This window comes from Heteronotia binoei, chromosome 21 (genome assembly GCF_032191835.1).
Source record: "Heteronotia binoei isolate CCM8104 ecotype False Entrance Well chromosome 21, APGP_CSIRO_Hbin_v1, whole genome shotgun sequence".
Classification (NCBI taxonomy): domain Eukaryota; kingdom Metazoa; phylum Chordata; class Lepidosauria; order Squamata; family Gekkonidae; genus Heteronotia; species Heteronotia binoei.
This window is the reverse complement of record NC_083243.1, coordinates 121,631,970-121,658,796: the sequence shown is the minus strand read 5'-3', so window position 1 is coordinate 121,658,796 and position 26,827 is coordinate 121,631,970. Positions and strand designations below refer to the sequence as shown.

Genomic DNA, 26,827 nt, shown 5'->3' with positions numbered 1-26,827 from the left:
AATTATACACCTTCGCAATTCATAAAAGATGCTACTAAGTATCTGATCCCTAGTACAAAATGTAATGTCTGAAAGAATCTTTAGTAAATCTGTAATCCCTGCTGTCATTATAATTCTACATGCAAAGTCATTACATTCATACTTCTCAACATCCATCAGGGACTTAATAAAACTCAAAACTAGAAATAGCTCAAAGTCCCACAGCAATGCATGAGAAATGTTTGATTTTGCATCTTAGAAAACAGAACTCCTTCTATTTCATTAAGACAGAAATGTCTTGAATCCGGTCTTGGGGCTAGACAGGGAAAAATAAGAAATATGATAATTGAAGTGTCACCTGAAGCTGCCACTGAAAGAAATTATAAACCTCTTTTATATAAGCTGTAAATGCAAGGGCTAGCTCACCATATTAGTAATATGATACCACCATACTCCCCACTAAAAACCAAATTTCAGCAAATGGGTGAATACTACATTAGCTACCTATCTACACTAAACCCATCCGTCAAACTAGTATATTATAAATAAAAATTACTTTACTTGAAAATGTTTAACTAGATACTACTTCTCATTCTCTCAGACAAGAAAGTGATTAAATAACCTGTGTTTAAGAAGACTGTCACTGTGCTCATGGAACTGCAACATAAAATGCTTTTGTGGAACTTTTAGTTGAACAACCAATGGAAGAAAATGCACAATCACATATGTCACTCAAGGTAACAATCACCATCCATAATACAGCAGTAGATTTCAACAAGGATAGCAAATCTTTAAAAAATGATTAAACTGCAATCAAGAAATTGTTCCACTTCTCTATAGTCTTTTGATGATCACATTTTAAACAAAAAGTTCTTAAACTGCAACAATCATTACCAATGAACTTGATTGCTTGGGATCATTATACATCATTATATATGTACCTCTGCAAGTATGGGTGAGGAAGAAGAAGTTCTGCTTTTAAAAAGAAATATAATTTAGGCAGATGCCAATTCTGTATTTTCATTTCAAACACTATTTGTTTTTATCATATTTGTTAGTCAAACTTTTCATTTCCACTGGTTTCAATGAGAACCTCAATTCTGCCTGTACTTTTTGTTTCCATCCTGTTTGGATTGTACCCCTCATGTAGAGATTCTTGCCTCATGTACCCCTCATGTAGAGATTCTTGTAGAGATTATTTCAAGCAGGGACAAACTGAGGATTTTGAAACAGCTCCAGTGGCTGCCAGTTTGTTTCCTAGTTCAATTCAAGTTGCTGTTTATGACCCTCAAAGCCCTTCACAGCCTGGGACCCACATATTTCAAGAACCACCTCTTCTAATACGTTCCCATGCACCAGCTGTGGTCTTCAAGTTGCCACCTGTTGGCTATGCCCCCTCTCATAGTGGTCTGTCTGGCATTGACAAGCAAAAGATTATGACACTGAAAGCCTTAGATGGCTTGTGCCCCATGCTCTTAAAGGACCATTTCCACTCGTATAGTACAATCTGAGACTTGTGATCTTTAAGGCAACAAACCAAGCCAAGTTCAGTTGGCTGAGACCCAAGGGATGACTTTTTCTACAGCTACACCCCCAAATAAATGTCCATATACAGGAATTCAGAGAAAGACTATATATCCAGTGGCCTCTTAGACTTGACTTAGAGGCCATTATTAACAGATTCAGAAAATGTGTATGGCAATATACCATACCTGCTGACAGTTTATTCTAGAAGATAGAAGAAGAAGATATTGGGTTTATATCCCGCCCTCCATTCTGAAGAGTCTCAGAGCGGCTCACAATCTCCTTTACCTTCCTCCCCCACAACAGACACCCTGTGAGGTGGGTGGGGCTGAAGAGTGCTCTCACAGCAGCTGCCCTTTCAAGGACAACCCCTGCCAGAGCTATGGCTGACCCAAGGCCATGCCAGCAGGTGCAAGTGGAGGAGTGGGGAATCAAACCCAGTTCTCCCAGATAAGAGACCGCACACTTAACCACTACACCAAACTGGCTCTATGAGAGGTGCTGCTATGTTATATGTTGGCACTGTTAGAGAAAAGGTGTCTTTCCATATATGTACCGTGACTGGTTTAAAGGTTTCTGATTTTCTTTTTTCTTTTTATTGCAAACTGCCTTGGTGAACAAACAGTAAAAAAAACCCTTTGTAATTTTTCAGATAGTGTAAGCAGCTGGTAAAAAAACAAGTACTGCAAATAATACTAGTAGGTAGTAAAAATGATCTTGAGTGTGTGTGTGTCCTGTAATGAATCTTTCCCCTTATCTCCCTTTCCCTCACCACAAACACACACAATTCACTCGCCACCCCCCCCCCCAAAAAAAAATGTATAAGCACCAGTTCTTATCAGGGCTCACTTTGTAACAGGAGCTCCTTTGCATATTAGGCCACACACCCTTGATGTAGCCAATCCTCCAGGAGCTTACAGGGCTCTTCTTAAAGAGCCTACTGTAAGTTCTTGGAGTATTGGCTACATCAGGGGTGTGTGGCCTAATATGCATAGGAGCTGCTGCTACAAAGTGAGCCCTGATAAGCATTCATTTTCCCCAGCAATCTGGGACTCCAAGGAAGATGGCAACCAATAAATCAGAAGGAGAATTAGACTTGGGAGGGCAGCCATAAAGGAACTAGAAAAGATTCTTAAGTGGTAGTGTCATTGGAGACCAAGATCAAGATAATTCATACTATGGTATTCCCCCATGATTATGTATAGATGTGAAAGTTGGAAAATACAGCAAGCTGACAGGAAAACATTCATTCAAAATGTGGCATAGGAGTAAAGTTATATGGATCTCACAATCACCAAAAAAGAAAAAAAAGTGGTTTCTAGATTAAATTAAACCTGAATTCTGCCTAAACGCAAAAATAACTAAACTGAGGATATCACAGTTCAGTGATATCATGAGAAGACAAGACTCACTGAAAATGACAATGCTAGGAAATGCTGAAGGCAGCAGGAAAAGAAGAAGCCCCAACATGAGATGGATTGGCTCACTCAAGGAAGTCATAGGACATTAACCATAGGACATTATGGAGGTCATTAATTCAATATTGCTATAAGTTAGAAGCAACTTGACCACACATAACACACGTAAGATAAGTAACACACCATTAAAACTTATGCCAGAAGTCAGCCACAGTATTTATGCCACCTTAAACACCTACATCTGTCCCTCGATGAAGTCCCAAATGCACTTCTAAAAGGTTCAACCTTGAAGCCTCTCCTAAAAATCTTCATCAAAAATTTCTCTGTCAAGTATTCAGTGAACCTGTTCCCCACAAACAAGGGAGCAACTGAAAGTGTCTTTAATTCAGCCACAGCTAGCAACACCCTATTACAGGGGTGGCCTATGGTAGCTCTCCAGATGTTTTTTGCCAACAACTCCCATCAGCCCCAGCCATTGGCCATGCTGGCTGGGGCTGATGGGAGTTGTAGGCAAAAACATCTGAAGAGCTACCGTTGGCCACCCCTGCCCTATTATAAAAAAGAATAGAGAAAAACCACTCACATAATGGCAACAGTCTTTGTGGTAGGTGGGTCTCTGGTCATGAACAGTTTTAAAGATAAGCACTAGAACCCTGGACTGTGGGCGCCAGGCCACAATGTGCCCCCCCCCCGAGGATTTAGAAGGCTAGCATTATAGTGGGATAAGCTTCATGGAATAAACTGGGACTTGTTTCTCAGTAAGCAAATTTAGGACTGTACTGTCCCCAGTCTAGACTGACAGTTCTTGGGATGTGGATGAGTGCTGTTCCAGGGCTGTTTCCACTCAGATGCAACTTACCTTTTATTCCATGAGATTATTCCAGGGGGGAAGGACTGCATCCTCATTTTACTTGCAGAGACCATATTAGAGCATATTTTTCTTGGGAATTGTTCTCAAGTAAGCATGCACTGAACTGCAGCCTGCAGCCTTTATTAGTAAAGTTTATTAGCAATATATGCAGAAAAAACTATGTACAGTGAAACCTAATTTGGTGATATGACCTAGTAGTTGGAGGGCTGATATCATGTCCCTGCCTTACAGACAAAGAGGACAGGATTGTGGCTGGGGGTGGAGAACTTTTCCAAGGCTGTTTTGAACTCCCAGACCATTCCTATGCAGATAAACAGGTTTCCTACTTGTAACTGATGATCTTTGAGTGGTCATCTGTGCATTCACACTCATGGGATGAAGCGCCAGCACCGATCCCCGATCGGCAACTCCAAAGTCTGGGATTTTTCGCTGCCTGACCCTGGTAGGCATGCGCGACAGCCCCAGTGTGCATGCCCAGCCAGTGGGCATGAATATCCTGCCAGTTCCTTCCCTCCATCACTTATCAAGAGTAGCATGACCGGCAGCAGAGGGGAAGGAGGGCGGGTAGTGTGAATGCATGTCAGCTTGTGTTCTGTAACCCTATTGATACTAACCATATTGCCTATAGTATTTGTTTGCTTAAGACTAACCTCAGTGATCCCTAGTAGAATTTTAGGTATGCCTGAGGGGGAAGAGGAAGGCGGGAGGGAATTGGGCGCCAAAAGCAATAAACGGCTTGGGAGTGCAAAAAGACACCGCCGCCGCTTCCCAGGCACCTCAAGGACATCGGCCGGAGGGGGAGTGGATATGGCCCGGCTAGAGGGAGATAACAGGCGTGTGAATCAAACACCTCTGAAAGCAGAATGTAACTTTATTATGAGAATGATTTAAAGCCCCCCAGGCTTTGATGTACCCCCATAAATGCTAGTGCTTATTCCCCATACGTTATCACTCTCAAAGACCTTCTGCATGAGTAACATTGTGTATTCAATAAATGAAACTTATTTTCAAAGAGAAAAGAGTCCATTCATTGTTGAAGCCTAGATGAACCCTGCGCTGACAATGCACAGATGACCACTCGAAGATCATCAGTTACAGGTAGGAAACCTGTTTATCTTCTTCATGGTCTCTGTGCTTCACACTCATGGGAGATTAGCAAGCTAGGCTTACCTGGAGGAGGGAACTGGTGGTTATGCCTAAGTAGCAGCTTGAAGGACCAGGGTATCCAGCTGTGCTCTGTGATGCTTCTGGACATCCAGGGCATAATGTCACTTGAAGACATGAGGAGATGCCCAGGTTGCAGCCAAACAGATGTCCGCCAAGGAAGCACCCTTCAGAAATGCTGTGGATGTCAGTGAAATCTCAAATGATAAAATGGGCAATTAATGTAAATAAAGAAATAAAGATGGAATCTTGGGAATATCTGTGGAAAAATTCCATGAAACTCGCAACATGTCATAGTATTAAAGAGAACTGTTTTAAGATGATGTATAGATGGTATATGACTCCAAAAAAATTAGCAAAGATGAACAATAAGATGCCAGATAGGTGCTGGAAATGTAAAAAGCATGAAGGTTCTTTCTACCATATGTGGTGGACTTGTGAAAGAGCTAAAATGTTTTGGCAAATGATTCAACAAGAGATATCTAAGATCCTGGGATATGAATTCAATAAAGAGGCAGAGACTTTTCTGCTGGGATTACAAATGGAAAAATTTCCAAAAGAAGATAGAACATTAATATGGTACTTGCTCTCAGCTGCTAGGACATTGTATGCGCAGTTGTGGAAGCAAGAAAAAATACCAGAAAAATGGGACTGGATTATGAAAGTTATGTCATGGAGTGAAATGGACAAATTAACAAGAAAATTAAGAGACTGTGATTTAGAACTTTTTAACCAAGAGTGGAAGAAATTCAGAAGATATGTAGAGAAAGAGTGGAAAATAAAAGGACATTGGACAATTTTTGAGGATTAAGATTTTTAAGATAACAATATAACTCTTGAAGGGGGTTCTTCTTCCCTATGTTTCTTTTTTGTTTCGTTTTTTTTTCTTGATAGTTAAGGGTACCTTTAATATCTGTTTTTTTAAAGAAAATAACACTGGCGGGGGTCAAGTAATTGGGGGAGGGGTGGGAGAAAGTAAGATGTGGGGTAGAATGATGGTCTTTTTCTTAATATATATTAAGCTTTTTATAAGTTGTAGTTATAGTTCTACTACCATATGTTACTAATAAAATTGTTTATTCAAGAAATGCTGTGGATGTAGCCATAGCCCTAGTGGAATGCGCACGGAGCAGCCCTGGCAAGGGACGCTTAGCCAACAGGTAGCAAAGTTTAATGGCTTCCGTGATCCACTTAGAAAGTCTCTGTGCAGAGATCTTGAAACCCAACCTAGGGGCCACATAGGAGACAAATAGATTGGGATCTTTCTTAAATGGCTTGGTGCAATGCACAAAAAACAACAACGCCCTCTTAACATCCAAGGCGTGCAGACGTCTTTCTTCTGCAAAAGAAGAAGGGTAAAAAGTAGGCAGAAACACTTCCAAATTGAGGTGGAAACTAGACACCATCTTAGGGAGGAACAAGATGTCCGGGGCCAAGGACACCCCATCATCCTGAAAAAAGATGTATGGAGCATCACACCGCAGAGCCACTAGCTCACCTGCCCTCCTGGCCATAGTGATGGCCACCAAGAAGGCTAGAAGATGCAGTCCAGGAAGGCTAGAAGAAAGCCAGTCCAGGACCAGCAGCAGATCCCAAGCAGGAGGAGGAACCTTAGATGGCAGGTGAAGCCACAGAAGACCCTTCAAAAACGTTTTGTATGCTGGCGTGTAAAAATCAATGTGTCATCCACAGGGTCGTGATGAGCCGAGATGGCAGCCAGATATACTTGAATCGAGGAATGATTAAGTCCGGCATCAACAAGAGACAGTAAAAACTCAAACACAAACTCAAGACCAGCAGAACATGCACTGACAACCTTGTCCCGCAAAAAAGACAAGAACTTAGACCACTTTCCCTCATAGCAGCGGCGAGTTGACAGCTTTCTACTGTTCAACATCACATGTTGCACTCTGTCAGAGAATTCTAGAAGCTGATTCTCCAAACCATCAATTTGAGGTGAGAGATGTCATGGTGAAACAGGTGTCCTCCTTGAGCCAAAAGAGGTGTGGTTCTGACGGAAACTTGTGGTACCACCCCCCTGCCATGGCTAGGAGGACAGGAAACAAGTCTGTCAAGGCCACCACGGAGCAACTAGGATGCACTCTGGACGCTCCTGGGCCAATTTGTGAAGCACTCTGGTGAGAAGAGGCAAGGGTGGAAACAGGTAAAGGAACTTGTCCACCCACGGAAGTAGAAAACCGTCCCCTAGGGACCTTGGGTTTGACCGTCCTCTGGAGCAGAACTGTTCGCACTTTTGATTGTTTGCCATGGCAAATACGTCTATTCTGGGATGACCCCACTGCCGGAACAGCGGTTTGAGGTATCTCCAGTTCATTTCCCATTCGTGATGGGAGACATCTCCCCTGTTCAGGGAGTCCGCTTGAACATTGAGCTTCCTGGGCAGGTGGGTGGCTACAATGAAGGTCTGAGAAGCTATGCAGGTCTCCCAAAGCTGCATCGCCAACACACACAGCTTTCTGGACACAGCCCCCCCCCCCGATGATTTATATAACTGACAACCATCATGTTGTCCGACATCATAGCTACGGTCTGATCATTGATTAGGGGTAGAAATGACCACAAGGCCAGATGAACTGCCATGAGCTCTAAGAAACTGATGTGATGGTGAGCCATTGATGGGGGCCATGGGCCGCCTATGCAAAGATCTCCGAGGTGCGCTCCCCATCTCCACAGCAAGGCATCCATCATTACCATGAGTGAGGGGAGGGAGAGATGAAATGGAGCTCCTCCGCAAAGATTGGACTTCATTCTTCACCAATCCAGAGAGCGTAGCACCAGCAATAGAACTTGCAGAATCTTGGATGGGAGATCTCTCACTGGATTGTAAGTCCTGATGAACCAGAGCTGAAGGATTCACATCCTCAGCCTCACGAAGCGCAGAACAATGGTAGTAGCAGCCATGAGGCCCAAGAGATGTTGGATCTGCAGAACAGAAGCGCATCTCACTGCCTGAAGGGGTTGAACCAGGGAGATGATATTCAATGCTTGGGAATCTGGAAGAAACGCTAGGTGCTGGGTGGTGTCCAAAATCGCTCCTATAAACTGAACTCTTTGTGCTGGGACCAGGTGAGACTTCTTCTCATTCACCAGAAGTCCTAGTGCACACAAAAGGTTGAGAATCACTTGTAGATGCACTCTGAGAGAAGCTTCAGACACAGCAACCACCAACCAATTGTCTATGAAGGGGAAAAGGATGATACCTTGGAGATGAAGGTAAGCCACCACAACAACCATGGTCTTTGTGAAGACCCTGGGGGCCGTAGAGAGCCCAAAAAAGAGCACCTGGTATTGAAAATGGTGCGTCCCAATGGCAAACCGAAGAAACCTCCTGTGACCGGGGAGGATGCTGATGTGGAAATAGGCATCCTTCAAGTCCAGGGTAGCCATCCAATCTCCCTTGTTGATGAGCGGAAGGATGCTTTGTAGAGTCAGCATTCTGAACTTCTGATAAGCGATGAATTCATTCAGGCCCCTCAGATCCATGATCGGACGATGTCCACTGTCCTGCTTGAGAACCATGAAGTACCTGGAGTAGAACCCCTGACCCTTGAGATGATCAGGAACAGGTTCTATTGCTTGCTTGCTGAGCAGATTTTGAACTTCCTCCAGTAGAACTGCTGTAGGGTGTGTGATCACCAATCTGGGATAAGAAGGGGGCTGAACAAATTCTATCGCACAACTCTCCTGTATGATGGACAAGACCCACTTGTCAGTGGTGATCTGCCACCGTGCTTGCAGAAATCTGTGGAGGTGGGTGGGCCCAGAGGAGGAAGGGGGGAAGAAGGGGGGATGCCAAAGTCAAAGTCTCTGCTTGGGATTCCACCCAGTCTTAGACTTGCCCGTGTGAGAGGAAAAAGAAGAAAACTTGGTTTTCCCTCCTGCAGTGAAGAAATTTTTGGCCTCATACTGTCCCGTATGCGGCTTCCATGAACTCTCAGGGGATTTGGTGTGGTAGGGCTTCTTAGGCCATTGCTTGGACCATGGATGAGACTTGCCAGGGTGAGATGAAGATGACGGTACCCCCAGATTACGAGATGTCTTAATGCTCTTGTCCATTTCTTAATGCTCTTGTCCGTAGTGGAGCTGAATAGACCCTCACCTTCAAAGGGGAGGTCCTCGACCCAGGATCTGGTGTCTAACTGGAGGGCGGTGGCTTGAAGCCAAGAATGACGACACAATGTAAAGGCCGAGGTAAGCATCTTAGCTGCAGTGTCCACCATATGTTTTGAAGCCTGCAGCTGTTGTTTTGCCAGGAACATTCCCTCCCTCTGGGTCTTTTTGCCCAAAGTGCACTTATCCTCAGGCAGAGAAGCTAGGAGCGGTGAGAGTTGCTCCCAGAGGGAATACTGGTATCTCGCAATGCAGGCAGAATAATTGGAAATTTTAATTCCAAGAGTGCCCGCAGAATAAAAGCGCCTGCCAAAAGTATTAATCCTCTTCACCTCTTTATCTGGAGGTGAGGCGTGGACAAGGACGACACTAGTACAGAGTTGGGGTGTGGATGGTTAAAGAGAAACTCTGCGCCCTGTTCCTGGATCCTGTACATGTGATCCGTATGCTTGGAAGAGATAGAGGTTGAGGCAGGCTTGGACCAAGGATCTTTGATGGCTTGCAAGATGACCTTGGTAATGGGAAGGGCTACCGCTGTCCAAGTGTCCTTCTGCATAATGTCAAAGACTGTGTCGTCAATGACTGGTTGAGGCTGGACCACTGGCAAAGACAAGAAATGTGGCATCCTTTTAATGAGCTCCCCATAGGATTTCAAATCCTCGGAAGGAAAGACTGGAAGATCCTCTGCTACCCTGGATTCTGGGGACGATCCCTCCTGCTGATGGCCCGACTCCTCCTCCCCATTGTCATCGGAGGTCGATGGCGATGACGATGCACTCTCAGCCGATGGTAAACCTGGGGTGTCAACGGCAATTCTAGTCGGGGAGGTTTTCTTGACATCAGGACCACTGGAATGTGCCGGCTTCCTGATCAACTTTGGGGTTGAAGTCAGTATCAATGAATCTTGGCGACCTGGTGGAGAACACACCGAGACCCTGGAGTGGTGCGAGGCTTCCGAGCGCTGATCCCAGTCTTGGTTCTGAGGAGGGTAACAAGGGTACGTCGAATAATAGGGATAGCCCCCAAATGAATAAGCCCACGGTCGTGGGTCCCAGTTGGGCAGAGGATGAGGACATCCAAAAGGGTCCAAAGGCTCCCCAAATCTCTCAGGCTGGATCAAGGGCATCTTCGGTGTCGAGCAGTCCCTCGGCTGCAAAACTTCTAAGTCTGATGCCGAACTCGGATTGCCTTCAAGTCTGCCGACTGTTCTGAAGGGTCAATCTCCTGGTCCAAGCCGGAAAGGGTGGTCTGCGAAACATCCGTTGGACCCGGGCCGAGGGGCTCTTCGGTCGAATTGGTGAAGCGAGGATTTTTTCCGGAGGCTCCCCCAAAACAATTGCGGGGTCCTTCGGTGGCAGAGAAGGGGCCTGCCTGTCCTGGCGCCTCTTTTTCTCCTTATGATTCCTGGGCTCAGCAGAACGAGAGTCCCAGGCCCCTTTGGCCTTCTTGGCCGGGGTCGAAGGTTCCGACTGGAATGCCGAGCCCGCACGCTTGTGGGGGCAGTCGGCTCCTTGGAATGGTTGGGTCAGTTGGTTCAATAATGAGACCAGAACCGATGTCGATGCTGGGGTGGCCACTGAAGCACTAGTCAACACTGATGTTGACATCTGTGGTGCGAGAGCCGATTTCACCAGTGCCGCCGAAAGCCTTGCAGCTTGGTTTTTCCTCGTCTGCTTGGAAAATTTTGAGCAGTGATGACAGGATTCCACCCGATGACCTTCCCCAAGGCACAGCAGACAAAGAGAATGTCCATCTGGAGGAGGGATCTTACTCCCACACTTAAGGCACCACTTGAAACCCCCAACGCTTTTCCATAGACAGGAATAGCAGGAGGAAAAAACCCCGAAGTGTTGAAACAACTAATAGTCCGTGTTTTTTTAATAACAGGCCCGAGGAAAAACAAAGAAAAACAAAGAGAAACCTGGAGAATGAAAAGGGTAAATAACTACCAACCAGAGTGACGAAGAACAAGTCTATCTGATGTGGCGATAAAGAAGGAACTGGCAGGATATTCGTGCCAACTGGGTGGGCATGTGCACTGGGGCTGTCGCGCATGCCTACCAGGGTCAGGCAGCAAAAAATCCCAGACTTTGGAGTTACCGATCGGGGATTGGTGCTTGCGCTTCATCCCATGAGTGTGAAGCACAGAGACCACGAAGAACAACAACACAGATCACATGAACACATGAAGCTGCATTATACTGAATCAGATCATTGGTCCATCTAGGTCAGTATTGTCTGCTCAGAAGGTAGCAGCTCTCCAAGGTCTCAAGCAGAGGTCTTTCACATCACCTGCTGCCTGGTCCTTTCAACTGGAGATGCTGGGGACCGAATCTAGGACCATCTGAATGCCAAACAGATGCTCTTACGCTGAGCCCTAGTCCTTCCCCATGAAGATGAAGGATCAGCCTCATTTTAAGCACAGAGACCACATTAAACCCATTCCTTTAACCTGATTTAATTAAAGATTGTTAAACCCATTACCTTGTCCTTCTTAATCAATTTCTGGTTTTATGGGTAGTTGAAATATTTATGCTGAGATCCTTTGTAAAACATTTGTATCCAGTAAAACCATGCTAGCTCAATATTCTCTGAATGATAACAAGAAAGGGTAGAATCTACTTTAAAATGAATCCATTTTGGAAGACATTAATTATGAGAGACAGATTTAAACATGGTTGCAGAAAAAATAATTACATCTGTGCAGCAGCAACACTTAGATGTAAGAGACAACATGTATGCCTGAAAACTGATTGTATGGGTATGTTCACACTGCACTAAATGATGTGTTTTGCAACTGGATTTTTACTGTGCAAAAAATCCACTTAGAAAACACACTATTTAGTGTAATGTGAATGAGCCCTATGTAAGTGCTGTTGTGGAACTACATACACACCTTCAGCAAACGCTACCAAATGGTTCATTAATCAGTCAATCCAATAACTGATAAGTCAGTGGTGCATGAATGCATTTGGTTTTCCTATATGTGGCCAGACCAGGCACACATTTGGACAATGCTTTACCCTGACCTGGTTTACAGAGAAATTGGGACCACTAATATCTACCATCTGGTCCTAATCAATAACAAAATAAGATACCAAATCCATGTAAAAGTTTTTACATCTGGGTGCTCAGTGCTTTGGTAAGGCATGTATTGGGGAAGAAATTAAACCACTGAGGAATGGTTCATGGTCAAAGTGCATTTGGTTTACATGTAGTTTGTTATTTATAACTGTATCTGTTCATAGGAAAGATGCATGTGTGTGATATTCTCATGTGTATAAATCAATTTTGCTAAAAAGGCTTTTTTACACTAAGAGAAGGTACTTATTATTTTGATTCAGAGTTTTTAATATTTACAGGGAGTTTTTGTTATTTAATATAATTTTAGCCTTTTTGTAATTGACATTGATATTTCCTTATACAAGATTTTTTCAACCTTGTTTTCAACCACATCGATAAAGCAGTGACATATTTGCACCTGGTGGTTATGTGGTAATCCAAATGTCACAGGAGTATGAGCATCCCTACCCATTCTCCCTCATTTCCCTCCAGCACTGGCAAGCAAATGGCAGGTTGTCAGGAGGCACCCTACTGAACTGAAATGATTTCCACTAAAACTAATACTAAAGATAAAAGAGAACAGTGGAGGGAAAAGCTCAGAACTCAAGGAAGTACTCTCACAGACAAAGCAAATCAATCAATCAGTATCTCACACACAGCTCAGTAAGCAGAACAGTAGATATATTAATGTAAAAACACCTACCAGAACCTGAAAACACTCAGGTCACTATGAGAACAGAACTAGCACATCCAAAGAAGCAACAGTTGTAAAGATTGTTTAGAAATAATCAAGAAAGTCTTGTTGGTAGTTGCTGAACCAGCAATGATAGCCAGAAACATCATGCAAACGAACCCTGTCAAGGAAAAGCAATTTTGCCACAAGATCTATAAAACTCTTCTGGCCAGAAAATGGCCTTGTTGGTTAATTTATCTTCTGACACTTGCTCTGTGTTCTCACACCCAATTCCTCTGAAACTCCTTGAACTCTAATCCAAACAGCCCCATTCCAGAATAATGGAGACATTTGAATAGTAACAGATCATGACTTAGATCCTCTAGAACATTTCTATGCATGAAAGGATTTCCCAAATGCTGTTTCTGGTTTCATCCGGAAGCAAAGTTTCATAGGACTTTTTGGGCTGCCATGCCGGGGGGGGGGGGAGTTGTGCTCTGCAGGTGGGAATGCTCCTGTGGACCCAAACTCTTGTCAAAAATTATGGTTCCTAGTCATACTGATCATGGTAACAACATTATGCATAAGACTTTGTTTACATGGGCTTGAAGAGATGGGAAAAGAGTAGGACTGGCAGGAAAAAACTGAAGATAATTCTGCCAAAGTCACACAATATGATGATTATAGCACATACCACAATCATAAGATCATCAATTGGCTGCACTGCGAACATTAAAAAAAAATAAAAGCACATTACAAAATCAAAATAGAAAATTATAACTGGAAATAAATCACTGTTTCTGAAAGAAATTTTAATTTTAAAATAAATAATGTTTGTTAAACTACCTACCCTCCAAAATAAAATTTAAAATCTAAAATAGTGTTCTGATTTGCAAAACATTTCCCTATTTTTATTTTGTTCATGGTGTCAACAATCCCATAAGGAGGTTTTTTATTATTTTGGTTGATATTAGAGGTAATTAAGGTTGCTTATATACAGCAATTATTCCCATTGTGCATTCACACACAAAAAAGATTCTATATGCTTTCTTCAATAAGCCTCTCATTGCCCCCCCCCCACCACAGAGGCCTTTTTGTTTAAATCACAGTTGCTATAGTGATATAGCAACTACTGAGTTTTAAAAGGTTAAAAAAATAAGAAGTTGCTATAGTGATTTTTATTTAAGCTAGCAAAAAACTCTCTGGTGTGTTTGGGGCGCAGCCATAAAGGGAAGATAGCAACAACATGATGCCAATGCAGGTGGGAGGTTCAAAAACCTACATTGTCCCATCCACATGGAATGCAAACTTGCTTGGACTGCAATATTGCAGAAAAACTGCATCAAAGCACAGTGGAGCAAAGCACAGGAAGCCCTAAAAAGTGGACACTAAGAAGGATAATATTGTGTAAATGCTCCAAAAGGAAAAGAAAAAAGCTCCGGTTTGAGATAAAAGCTACAGTAAAATATCCATTCAGAAGCAAGTTAGGGAAGGACATGTGTACAATTCTCTGTTCCCAGTGACATCAGTAAATCCAATGGGTAGTCTCCCAGATCTAAACCTAACACTGCAACTTGTGAACTGCACTGACTTCAAGAATAGAACTCACCAACCCTCTACTTACCTTTGCAAACACTGCAGCACTGGTTCTCTGGGAGGATGTAATCTTTTTCTGAGCAGTTCAATGGAGGACAGCTCTCTGCTACTTTTACTAAAATTCCATTCTGGAAATAAATAATGTTTTAAAGAATGACACTGATGAAAATGAAAGTGACAGTTTCATGTCTACAGCACTAGTGATATTTAACCACAACTGTAACAAAGTGAAAGGCGGGAAGCTAAATAGCCACCCTGAGCCCTGCTTGGCAGTGAAAGTTGCAGGATAAAAGTCTAATAAATAAACAAACATACACATACATACATTGTACACCATAGCATCAAATACTCATTTAATCTGCTTGAATATTTATATTAGTCTTTCCTTCCTTATACCCTTAGAAGCTCATTCATGAATCTTGAGCAGCAGAAGACACTTATTTTTTAGTCTTTTCTTATCTGGTATGCTTTGATTCTTTCTATTAATTTTGCTAATTCAAATGCAACAGACAACCTATAAAATAAAACTAATCTGTACCATGACTTTGTTCCAGAATGATCAAGTCATTGTGCTCTACCTTGCACTAAATGTTGCATCTAGTTAATATCTGCAGGTTAAAAACTAGGCTAGTTTTGGTTTATATAAGGTACACATCCCAAATGAATGTGTTAAAACCAGGGCTTTTTAATAGAAAAGGCCCAGCAGGAACTCATTTGCATATTAGGCCACACACCCTGATATCACCACTGCTTTGCACAGGGCTGTTTTGTAGAAAAAAACCAGCAGAAATTTATTTGCATATTAGACCACACCCCTGACACCAAGCCAGCCAGAACTGTGTTCCTGTGCATTCCTGCTAAAAAAATGCCCTGATTAAAACCATTTGTTTTTCCAACAAATATCTGAATTTGCACTACATCATGTCCTTACAATGTGATGTTTTCTATCTTAGTTTCAGGAGGGTAGCTGTGTTGGTGTTCAGTAGAAGAGCTAGATTCGAGCCAATTAGATTTTCAGGCTATAAGCTTCTCAGAGTCAAAAGTCCCTTTAGCAGAACTTCCTATCTCGTTATTTTTGCTGGAATCCCAGTCAACATCCATATTTTTGTACAGTACTTAAGGCTGCTGAAACCTGGTGCTGTAGGATATATCTCCCTATATGCCAAATGTTTCCTAGGAAATGTGTCATATAACACCACAGTAGCAGCAGCCACAAGGAGAACAGGAAGTTAATGGAAGAAAATGGGAGAAGAAGTAAAGAGAAACTCATTCTTTCAGATGTGATTTAAGCTGGTCTTGTGTATAGAAGGCCAAAGGTCTGCAGATATTAAATGTAATGTAGTAACATTGGGGTCAGGATACTTGAAAGACTACCTCCTCCCTTCTTGTCCAGTCTATCAGTAAAGATCTGAGTCAAAGAGGTGAGGAAGCTGGCAAACAGAAAGAAGGCTTTTTCAGTATCTCACTTATGGAATGTCCTTCTCTTGAGGTTCACCTGGCACCTGATCACCAGCAGGGGATGGGAGGGTAGGGTTGCCAGATCCAGGTTGAGAAAGTCCTGGAGATTTGGGGATGCAGTCCGTGGATGACAGGAATCTCAATGGTGTAAAATGCCATAAAGTCCACCCTCCAACACACCTATTTTCTCCAGGGGAACTGATCTCTGTAGTTTGGAGATGACCTGTGATCCAAAAAATCCCTAGGACCCATCTGAAGACTGTCATCGACATTGCTTTCTTTCAGATACCAAGACAAAATGTTTTGGTTCACCCCAGGGTTTACTCTTTTAATATTATTTATTCTGGAAGTAGTTGTCTTAAGCTGTCAGAGGTCTAGGTTTTTGTTGCCGTTTGTCTCCTTGTTTGCTATACGTTTTTATGGTGAGCTTTTTTTTTTTTTTGCTAATGCTGGATTTTAATTATTTTAATGTTTTGTTTTGATTATTTTTTATTTTAAAGTCACCTCAGGCAAATTGCTGGAGAGGCTAAATAATTTTTTTTCTGTAGGAATAAAACAAAATTATTTTGGTGATTGTCTGATAGCTATAGTTCCTGACAATAAAGTTCCCGGCACAAAACCCTTCCTGCTTCCAAGAAGAATATGCTGTTAAGTCACAACACAACCCATCCATGGGGCATTCCAGGCAAGATACAAGCAGACATAGTTTAATTTAGTTTATTTAGTTTGCCATTGCCTTTGGGTTGCCAGAAAAGAATGTAAACATGCAATGACAACAAGAACTCAGATAACAACTCCATGTCAAATGGAATGGAACAAAGCAAAAAGTAGAGGAGGATCTAAAACCAGAGCCATTAGTCAAGTGGGAAATACCCCAAAACAATGCAAATATTGGAAGCCCGACATTTCAAATGTTAGGTCCTCTGATGCAGATACTGTTTTGTTCTTCAGTAGCTATAGTAGAAGCCTTTTATTCAGCAAGCAACTTCAAAAATATGTTGCTCTGGAATTTGGCTTCACATTTGAACACAGTTATGAGCTCTCACATTCAGCATAAGTCCATTTCTATAGGACAGCTGTGCCACATATAGGAACCAAGAGAAATATAAGCACATGTGATAGAATGAGCAGCAGAAATGTTCGATACATTCAGGAATATTATTCAGCATTGAATTGAGGCTCAGGCAATAAAAGAAGCTCAGGTACTGTTAAACAAGAGTGTTCCCATTCAACAGTACCTAAAAGACTAACTCTGGAGAAAAAACAAGTGACAACTAACTAGATGACCAAAAACTGGACAACCACTAAGAAAAGTCACAATTTCTTGTAAATTCTCCCTCAGCCGAGGAGCCCTATGCACAAGCAATGCATTGCCTCAAATCCCAGGAAAAAGCATGGTGCATATGTAAGTCTGTGGACTACAACAGTGTATATGTAAATGCTCACGATTTGGATTGAACTGCACAAATCAAAAGAAATTTGAATTTCCCCTGTCATTAAGAAATAACAAAGCAACAAAATGGTTATCAGAACATATCTTAACTAATTAGATCTGCTTCAAACAACTCCATTCAGAAAGAAATAATATAAAGTGTGATAGAATTTATATAGCATTACCACACAATGCATCAATCAAATGGCAAACTGTACATACTTTGCTCATTTTATCTTTCTAAGCAATTCTGTAAAATGTTCTACAATTACCACACTATTCAGAGCCAATTAAAGAGTCTTTTCAGTTGTAATTCTAAGGTGGAACAAATTGTTTTCTTCCATTCTGTGTTATGAATCTCTGGACCTCATTTGGAAACTTCTTTTGGAAACTGAGAATAGGTAGATGGGATTTCCAATGGAGATCTACTTTTTCATTCGAACTATTCACTCAGCTATTTTTCACCAATGCAGAGATTTGATTTGTATGTCAATATGGAACAACTGATGGAAGGGAAAGCAGAAATACTTGGGTGTGACCTGGAAAAAGAAGATAGTGGGCAAAGGAAAGTTTCAAGCATCTACATCTCAGCTGCTACATTTCTACTGAATATGATGTTCTCACAGGCACATTTTCCAAGAGAAGAAAAAGCTAACAGCAACCGGGTAGTGAAGACATATGGTGGAAACAAGAAGTGTAGCTGAGCTTTAACCTTTATCATCATTAATATATTTTACTATCTATGTGGCCCCATCTGTTAAGTGTGGAGATCAGGACCATGGACAGCGTACATGGCAGCTCCTTCTACAAACCCAAGAACAGCTTGGGGAAATTACCCTCTCAACAACACTGAGAGGTTACTTCCCCCAAATGACAGGAAGATTGTCTGTCACTTTAAGAAATGAATGCCTTCAGTGACCATTGCTAGGCAATGGTATTGCCAGCCATGAAACCTCAGTTAACTAAATGTCTAAAAAAAATTGAATAAATGTTGGAAATGTGAACAGGGACATTTTATCATCTATAGTGGATATGTACTAAAGCTAGAAAATTTTGGATACAAATGCATTCTGCTATCCAGAAAATTTTAAAGACTGATATACAAGAAAGGCAAGGTATAAATGAAGTAAATAAATTTTCAAAATACATGGAGATGGGGACCAGTAAAAGTTAGGTTGCTGGATAGGTGGACAGGTTGAGAAGGAAGCAGAAAATATTGAGGATCCAATCCAGAAAGTCATACATTGTACTAGGTGGGCAATATCCATGCACACTGCCCTCCATCAGCCATGGAATCACATAACGGATTTGACCTGCCCAAGTTCCTGCTATCTTGTAATATTCTGGAAAGTGTGCATCGTTCTCCAAACTCTCATGTACACCACAGAGTACCTCTAAAGTTCAGAGACAGACAAGCAGTTTCTGCTTTCCTAGCTCCAAATCTCAGTAATCAGCATCAAAGGCAACTAAGCTATATCTCTGAATTACTCAGGTACAGTGCAGAAGCCAGAAATTTAATAGGAACCTAAGAGCTGGGGAAGGCAATGGCAAACCACCCTATAAAAATTCTGCCATGAAAATGTTGTGATGCAATGTCACCCCAGAGTCAGAAATGACTGGTGCTTGCACAGGGGACTACTTTTACCTTTTTAAGAGTTAGCTCATCTAGCCTGAAAGCTCAGATGTTTGTACAACTGAACTACTGGAGGAAATTTTCTCAACTGATTCCTCACAGGGTCATATCTTATGCTTACTAATGACAGAATCCCGTTTATTTAAAGCAGTCTAAGAGTCAAACAAGATAAAAAGTAGAAACCCGTTATCAGGCTTTACTTCAGATGGACATAAATTGTGGCTGATTTCAAAACTCATTGATTAGTATCGTGACATTTGGACTCTCTAAATCACTGCCGCTAATACAAGTTCTCTCAGATGGGCAGGACTTGTTACACATTTTATTAATGATAATCTGTGTTAACAGAACAACTATATTGTCTGTGATATTAGCTCTCTAAATTGAAAGATTTTGATTCACTGCCACCAGCCATGATCAATTAGCAATTGTATTGCTATACTTATTATTTGGAATTAAATGTACTATAACTTGCTTTAATTCTCAATAAACAGTTTCAAAGGTTTTATGTGCATCTGTCATAACTGGCTGATACATCAACATCTAATTGTATTGTCCAATAAGATTTTTTTTCTTAAACTCGCTATCAATCAAATTAGCCTTTATTGGCATAAATTCATTATACTGTATAACATCTGAAGTTTTTGCATTTCCCCACCTTTGTGTGGATGTGTACACTTGCAAGAAACCCTGTGCTATGTCAGCAGCTGAAGATCCTAACCTGTAAGAACATGCCACTTCCAAAGTATGCAGTTTGGTGTAGTGGTTAAGTGCATGGACTCTTATCTGGGAGAACTGGGTTTGATTTCCCACTCCTCCACTTGTAGCCACTGTAATGGCTTTGGGTCAACCATAGCACTCACAGAGCTGTCCTTGAAAGGGCAGCTTCTGTGAGAGTTTCCTCAGTCCCAGCCACTTCACAGGGTGTCTGTTGTGGGGAAGGAGGGTAATGGCAATTGTGAGCTGCTCTGAGATTCTGAGTGAAGGGCAGGATATAAATTCATTATCATCATTATCTTCTTCTTCTTCCATTGATGATCTTTCCCTTTTCTCTTTGATTTAGAAAGGTCATATAACATAAACAGAACATAAAGGGCACCAATAGCACAAGTTAAGCTTAACTCCCCTGTGAAAATAGCTCTTCAATTCAGAGCAAATTTATGTTCTTCTCACATTCCTTTATCTTCTAATCTCTGCCTCAGCAGCCTCATTCTAGGCAGAGACTTGTGTGTTATACCTAATGTGGCATCCTATTTTAAGAAAATAAAGTAACAGCACACTGTCCACATTTTAAAAGATCCCTTGCCACCAATAATAAGACAGGCTCACTACAGTCTCTTGATTACTTGTAAAAAGATCACAGGGAGGGGGATTTCTCTTCTCCATAGATGTAGAAACCCTAGATGCTAATGCTTTGGTGGAGGGCAGTGTATCTAATAGTCAGCATGGCACCATCTGTGGATACTTAAATACATGGATTAAGGCCATATTTCTACATATTTGGAGGCATCTAGGATTGTAGAAAAATCCTAGATGGTTTAAAAAAAATACAAGGGGATAAATCCCCCCACAAAAAAAATGGTGCATTGTCTTCACTTGCACAGGCCTCTGTTGGCCCACCAGGCAATGAGGAAGAATGGGAGCTGGGGCTACTTGAGCCAAGACAGGTGGAGGAAGTGGTGAGGCAGCTGGACAGGAGAAGGAATAAAAGTGGCTGCCACCACTATTGCCCATTCTCTGCCACCGCCACACACTGTTGCTCCCTACAAAGTGACAGGGAGGATACAGGAGGCAGGCAGAGTGGTGGGCAGGAAGGCAGAGCAGGGGAAGACTTTGTACTTTTCAAGGACCTGGTATGACCATGATTGTGTGAGAAAGTTCATCCCTGTTTTTTCTCAGCAATACACAGATACACTTTGCGTGATTCCAGCCACCAGGGGACCAAGCAGCCCCATGCCAAAGATGGTGGACAATTCTTCATCATTAAATAGAGTCAAATGTTATACAGATATTTGTCAGTGACAGGCAGCAACATAATCTGTTGCTGTGTCTGCATTTCAAAAACACTATAAATTGGAGTTTGATTCATGACTACTCAGACCACAAAGCCTTCAACTGTGTTCCAGGTATGGAAGGTGGGGAGACCAAGTACATCGAGGCTCTATATTGATGTCCATTACAAACATCTAAATGTGGCCTTCAAACCAAATGTCTATTAATGCCCACATAGCAAAATTGCACAAATAGTAGCAAATGTCACCCCCATCTATAAAAAGGGTTCCAGGGGAGAACCAAGAAATTCCAGGGCAGTCAGTCTGACTTCAATACCGGGAAAGTTGGTAGAAACCATTATCAAGGACAGAATGAGTAGGCACATTGATGAACACAAGTTATTGAGGAAGACTCAGTATGGGTTCTGTAAGGGAAGATCTTGCCTCACTAACCTGTTACAGTTCTTTGAGGGGGTGAACAAACATGTGGACAAAGGGGACGCAATAGATGTTGTTTACCTTGACTTCCAGAAAGCTTTTGATAAAGTTCCTCATCAAAGGCTCCTTAGTAAGCTCGAGAATCATGGAGTAAAAGGACAGGTCCTCTTGTGGATCAAAAACTGGCTAATTAATAGGAAGTAGAGAGTGAGTATAAATGGGCAGTCTTCGCAGTGGAGGACGGTAAGCAGCGGGGTGCCGCAGGGCTCAGTACTGGGTCCCATGCTCTTTAACTTGTTCATAAATGATTTGGAATTGGGAGTAAGCAGTGAAGTGGTTAAGTTTGCAGATGACACTAAATTCAGGGTGGTGAGAACCAGAGAGGATTGTGAGGAACTCCAAAGGGATCTGTTGAGGCTGGGTAAGTGGGCATCAACATGGCAGATGAGGTTCAATGTGGCCAAGTGCAAAGTAATGCACATTGCGGCCAAGAATCCCAGCTACAAATACAAGTTGATGGGGTGTGAATTAGCAGAGACCGACCAAGAGAGAGATCTTGGGGTCATGGTAGATAACTCACTGAAAATGTTAAGACAGTGTGTGATTGCAAAAAAAAAGGTCAACGCCATGCTGGGAACTATTAGGAAGGGAATTGAAAACAAATCAGCCAGTATCATAATGCCCCTGTATAAATTGATAGTACAGTCTCATTTGGAATACTGTGTACAATTCTGGTCACTGCACCTCAAAAAGGATATTATAGCACTGGAAAAAAGTCCAGAAAAGGACAACTAGAATGATTAAAGGTTTGGAACACTCCCTATGAAGAAAGGTTAAAACACTTGGGGCTCTTTAGCTTGGAGAAACGTCGACTGTGGGGTGACATGATAGAGGATTACAAGATTATGCATGGGATGGAGAAAGTAGAGAAAAAAGTACTTTTCTCCCTTTCTCACAATACAAGAACTTGTGGGCAGTCGGGTTAAAATGGATAAAAGGAAGTACTTCTTCACCCAAAGAGTGATTAACATGTGGAATTCAATGCCACAGGAGGTGGTGGCGGCTACAAGCATAGCCAGCTCCAAGAGGGGATTGGATAAAAATATGGAGCAGAGGTCCATCAGTGGCTATTAGCCACAGTATATTATTGGAACTGTCTGGGGCAGTGATGCTCTGTATTCTTGGTGCTTGTGGGGGGGGGCAAAGTGGAAGGGCGTCTAGACTCACTTGTGAACCTCCTGATGGCACTTGGGTTTTTGTTTTTGCCACTGTGTGACACAGAGTGTTGGACTGGATGGGCCATTGGCCTGATCCAATATGGCTTCTCTTATGTTCTTAAATCAGAGAAAGGCTCCTTAAGCCAGAAAAAAGCTTCAAACGTTGCTCAATGGAGTGGTTGCATCTTCCTCAGTAATTAATTTATATAAGTAAAGCATTCACTTGTAAAATAAAATGATGCAGAGAATGGACTAATGCAGTGGTTTACAAGTGTTCTGCTTTCCATACTGATTTTCCAGCTGTGGCATCTCCAAGCATTGGACTCTTCTTTGTTGCAGACGACACTGCATGTAGAACATGATCTACTTTTACATACTGTTGTGAGGGCATCACAGTTGTTCCAGGAAAACAGAGGACAAGCATCCAAAACTCCTTTATCAGATGCACCTTGTAGAGGGAGAATTGCACAAATTGTGTTTCACAGGCAAATTGTGTTTCCATCATTATTGACCTTCTTATTCAGAAATCAAATATTTCCTGGAACACAATTTGAAAATCACTGGTCTAAGAGCGCCAGTTCTTTTTCTGAAGTAAAGCACATGGGAGCTTTGTAAGTACCTAGATGAGAGATCACCTGCAAATTCATATATTCCACTTTGTGCCCCTTGAAGAAAGGGCAGGATACAAATGCAGTGACAAATGTGATTAAAATGTATCATAGTTTATAGCCCTACTTCCAAAATGCCTCTTCTGTCAAGTTATGTAATGCAGAGAAGGAAGGAAAAAATTACTTCCTAAATCACAAGTCACACTTTTATTGTACTACCTAGGGCATGTGCATTGCTTCCAGGGAATCTAGGTCACCTTGTAAGGATGACAAATACCACAACACCTAAAGCAATATGCTGCATCTTAGTGCTGTCACTTATGAAGATTCCGCAGACTTTAAAAGTGAAGCAGTGGTCATTTAGAAGGTTTAAAAACGTACATGGCATTCTCTGCAGGACTTGGTTAAAATCCTCTGACCTTCCGTCAACACTTTCCCTCCATAGATGCATTTGGCTAGAATGAAAAGAAAAAGAAAAAGATCTGAGTATTTAGTAGTAAGTGAATATAAATTACACAGTTCAGTAAAAACAATGTTGCTTAAGTAAATATAGCTACATTGTGGTAAATATGATTTAGTCATTTTGCTTCCACTAGCAGTCAGTGTTAATTGCATTCATTTATTTTGGCTGTAATAGTAAATTCATTACAAAAACTATTATCTTGAAGCATTTCAACATTCACATTGACCAACTTGGCTACTTAGTGACCTGAAGTAACAGAAAAAGCAGAACAGATATTGAACCCAATTCATTAACAGAATTAGTCATGCCAATGACATTCTGTAGATCAGCCACTTCATATTTATATTACGTATACTTCTAGAGGGTATTCAAAGTACTGAAGAATTAGCTTGTTGAGCAACAACACAGACATCACATTAAACCCAGTCTGAACATGTAAAAGCAGAAACTGGCAAACTTTGTCCCTATATAACTGAAGTGAGTGCCGCACCGAGCCAAAAGGATTCATCAGCTACTGACATTTTTAAAGAATTCCTGCTCTAAAACAGACAAATATAAAAAGCAAGACCACATCTAAAAATCCAATTTGAAGACAATCTGTAGTGTCAAATTTAGCTTCATAAACACCTGAATCTACCTCTTTGTTTGATTTATTGTATTTGGAAATAGAATAATTCAGATAAGGAAACAATGTGAGCCACTGTGGGTTCCCACTGGGGAGAAAGCTGGGATTTAAATGAAGTAAATAAACAAATAAACCTTGTTCACGTCTAGTTGTAGAATAAAATACCTGATAAGCCTCTGGCTTTAGAACATATTTCTTATCAAAACTGAAGCCTCTTGAGGTATTCCATACAGACCTCTAGACATTAGAAATGTAATTAAGTACCTTCTAAATGTGTGAGCCACCTGTACGCCATAGGTGAGACATTTTTTACAACATCAATGCAGGATAAGTGGAATTCTGTTTCCAGTTTCTTTGTTCCTTCCAGAACTTCCAAACATACCATATTTGTTTATGTATAAAGAACTACAGACACAAAAATAGTGCTGTTTCTTGTTCTTCTACTTGTAGTTTAGCCTTCCTGTCAGCATACTTGCAGTTTATGCTGAACAACAAAAGGGAGAGCTGAAATTTTGCAACCAAACCACAAATCCATCCTCACAATGACAGGCCTTTCATTATGTTTGAGGTTAACTGGTTACTGGCATATACCATCCTAGCAATAGAATAAATTTAAACTCAGCTATTTTGTTTGTTTGTTGCTGTCAAGTCACAGCTGTCTTATGGCAGCCCCAATGGGGTTTGCAAGGTATTCAGAGGTGATTTGACATTGCCTACCCCGTGGCACAGAGCAGTAAGCTGCAGTACTGCAGTCCAGGCAATGGCAAACTACCCCGTAACAAAAAGTCTGCCAAGAAAACATGGTGATGCGACATCACTTCATGGGACAGTAACAACTTGGTGCTTGCACAGGGGACTACCTTTTCAGGTTTTTTTACCTCTGCATCACAACTCTGGACTTCCTTGGTGTCTTGCAATCCAAACACTAACCAGTGCCAACCCTGCTTAGCTTCCAAGACCTAATAAGATTGGGCTAGCCTGGGCTATCCAGGTCAAGGCAAAACTCAGCTATATGCCTGGGTAAAATGACAAAATGGAATGGCTTGAAAATTCACCACACTGAGTGAAGGCCTAATTAAAAGACATAAGTTGCAAACGAATAAAAGCCAGGAGACTTAAGTAGGTTAGTACATTAGGTTCATCTAAAATGTGAGTGTTACATATTTGGATATTGATTCACAGTTGACACTATGTATCACATACCCCACTTACAGATTCTTCTCACACCTACACTCCTAAAAGCAGCAACAATCTCAGGAAACGATGGGGCTATCTTGCCTGGCGAATCATACTGAGAGCTTACCTCAGGTTGTCTAGACAGTTTTGGGAGCAAGCTGTATCTGAGGAAACCAGAATGTCTTTCAGGCTGTGCCTCAGGTATTTTAAACAGGGTGTATATAACTACAGCCCATATCTCAGATGTAGGAAAGGGGGGGGGGGGGACTTGGGGATTTATACTTCACAGATTTTGTCTGAAAGTCAATTTTGATCTGAAAGACACATTCTGGATTGGAAGGATTAACCAAAGATGTCAGAGGAAAAAGCAGATTAATCTCTTTTCAAAATTATCTCTGTGTGTTCTAAATGTAAGAAATGCTTGTTACTTTAACCCAGGAACAAAAAGAGGATAATAATGGTGTTCAATAAGCCTGGAGGAAAGAAAATTATAGTTGATGATACTATCCATTACTAAATGGGCAAACTGTAGAGAAATCACTCCATATAATATTATCACTAAGGACAGTTTTAGTGATTGGCACTATGTACCCAAAAAGTTGTCCCAAATACATCATTCTGTCAATGAAATGACATTTGCAATCAATTTCAATCAACTTTTATACATCACGTTCTTCTGACAGATGTTTGAACTCCCTGAAATATACTACAAGATGAGCCTGGTGCCAATCAAATTTCAAATTTAATCAAAGGGATACAATAATTTTTTATTGTTCATATTTTCATGAGAGGATATGAAACAAAAGAAAAGCTCTCACAGAGATTTTATGGGTGGCTATTCAAATTCAGAGGCTGCAAACAAATGTAACATTTCCTTATCTTGACAATAATATGAAGATTGGGTTGCTGTAGGTTTACAAACTGCTTCCTCTTCCCTCCTCCAGATTCTCCTGCAACTTCTCCCTTTCTCTCTTCACTTATCAGAGCTGACCATGGCAATCACTACATCTGAATGTTAACAAGTATGATTAAGCATTTGGCCAGGGTATTAAGACTGATGACAAACAGTCATAGTCACCATAGTTAGTGTTAATTTGTGTGAAAATACAGTTTGTGCTTAATATCCCAAAGGAATGACAGCATCAAACTTTCATGGGTTCAGGAGGAGAGGGGAAGCACAAAGCCCCTCCCGCCCCACAAGGCATGATTAAAGAAAAAAAAATGTCTGCATGAGGCAATTGGTTAGGGTTCTACCAGAACTGATTCAGAAACTGAAAAACAATTGCCAAAAATCATACAGTTCTATATACTTACAGGATGTTTGTAAATCACAAAACTGCAACTAGAGTTCAATAAGAAATTTAGGT

The 26,827-nt window shown here is 41.5% G+C and overlaps 1 protein-coding gene across 4 annotated transcripts in view; it reads right to left on the bottom strand.

Moving 5' to 3' along the window:
• NELL1 (neural EGFL like 1) overlaps window positions 1-26,827 on the bottom strand; it is a 994,364-nt gene that overhangs the window by 647,221 nt on the left and 320,316 nt on the right. For all 4 annotated transcript variants that reach the window (XM_060262209.1, XM_060262211.1, XM_060262210.1 and 1 more), the window contains exons 10-11: window positions 23,578-23,651; window positions 14,448-14,547 (exon numbers count right to left, since the gene is read on the bottom strand). In XM_060262209.1, coding sequence (XP_060118192.1) covers window positions 14,448-14,547; window positions 23,578-23,651 — 174 coding nt within the window. The remainder of the gene's footprint in view (window positions 1-14,447; window positions 14,548-23,577; window positions 23,652-26,827) is intronic.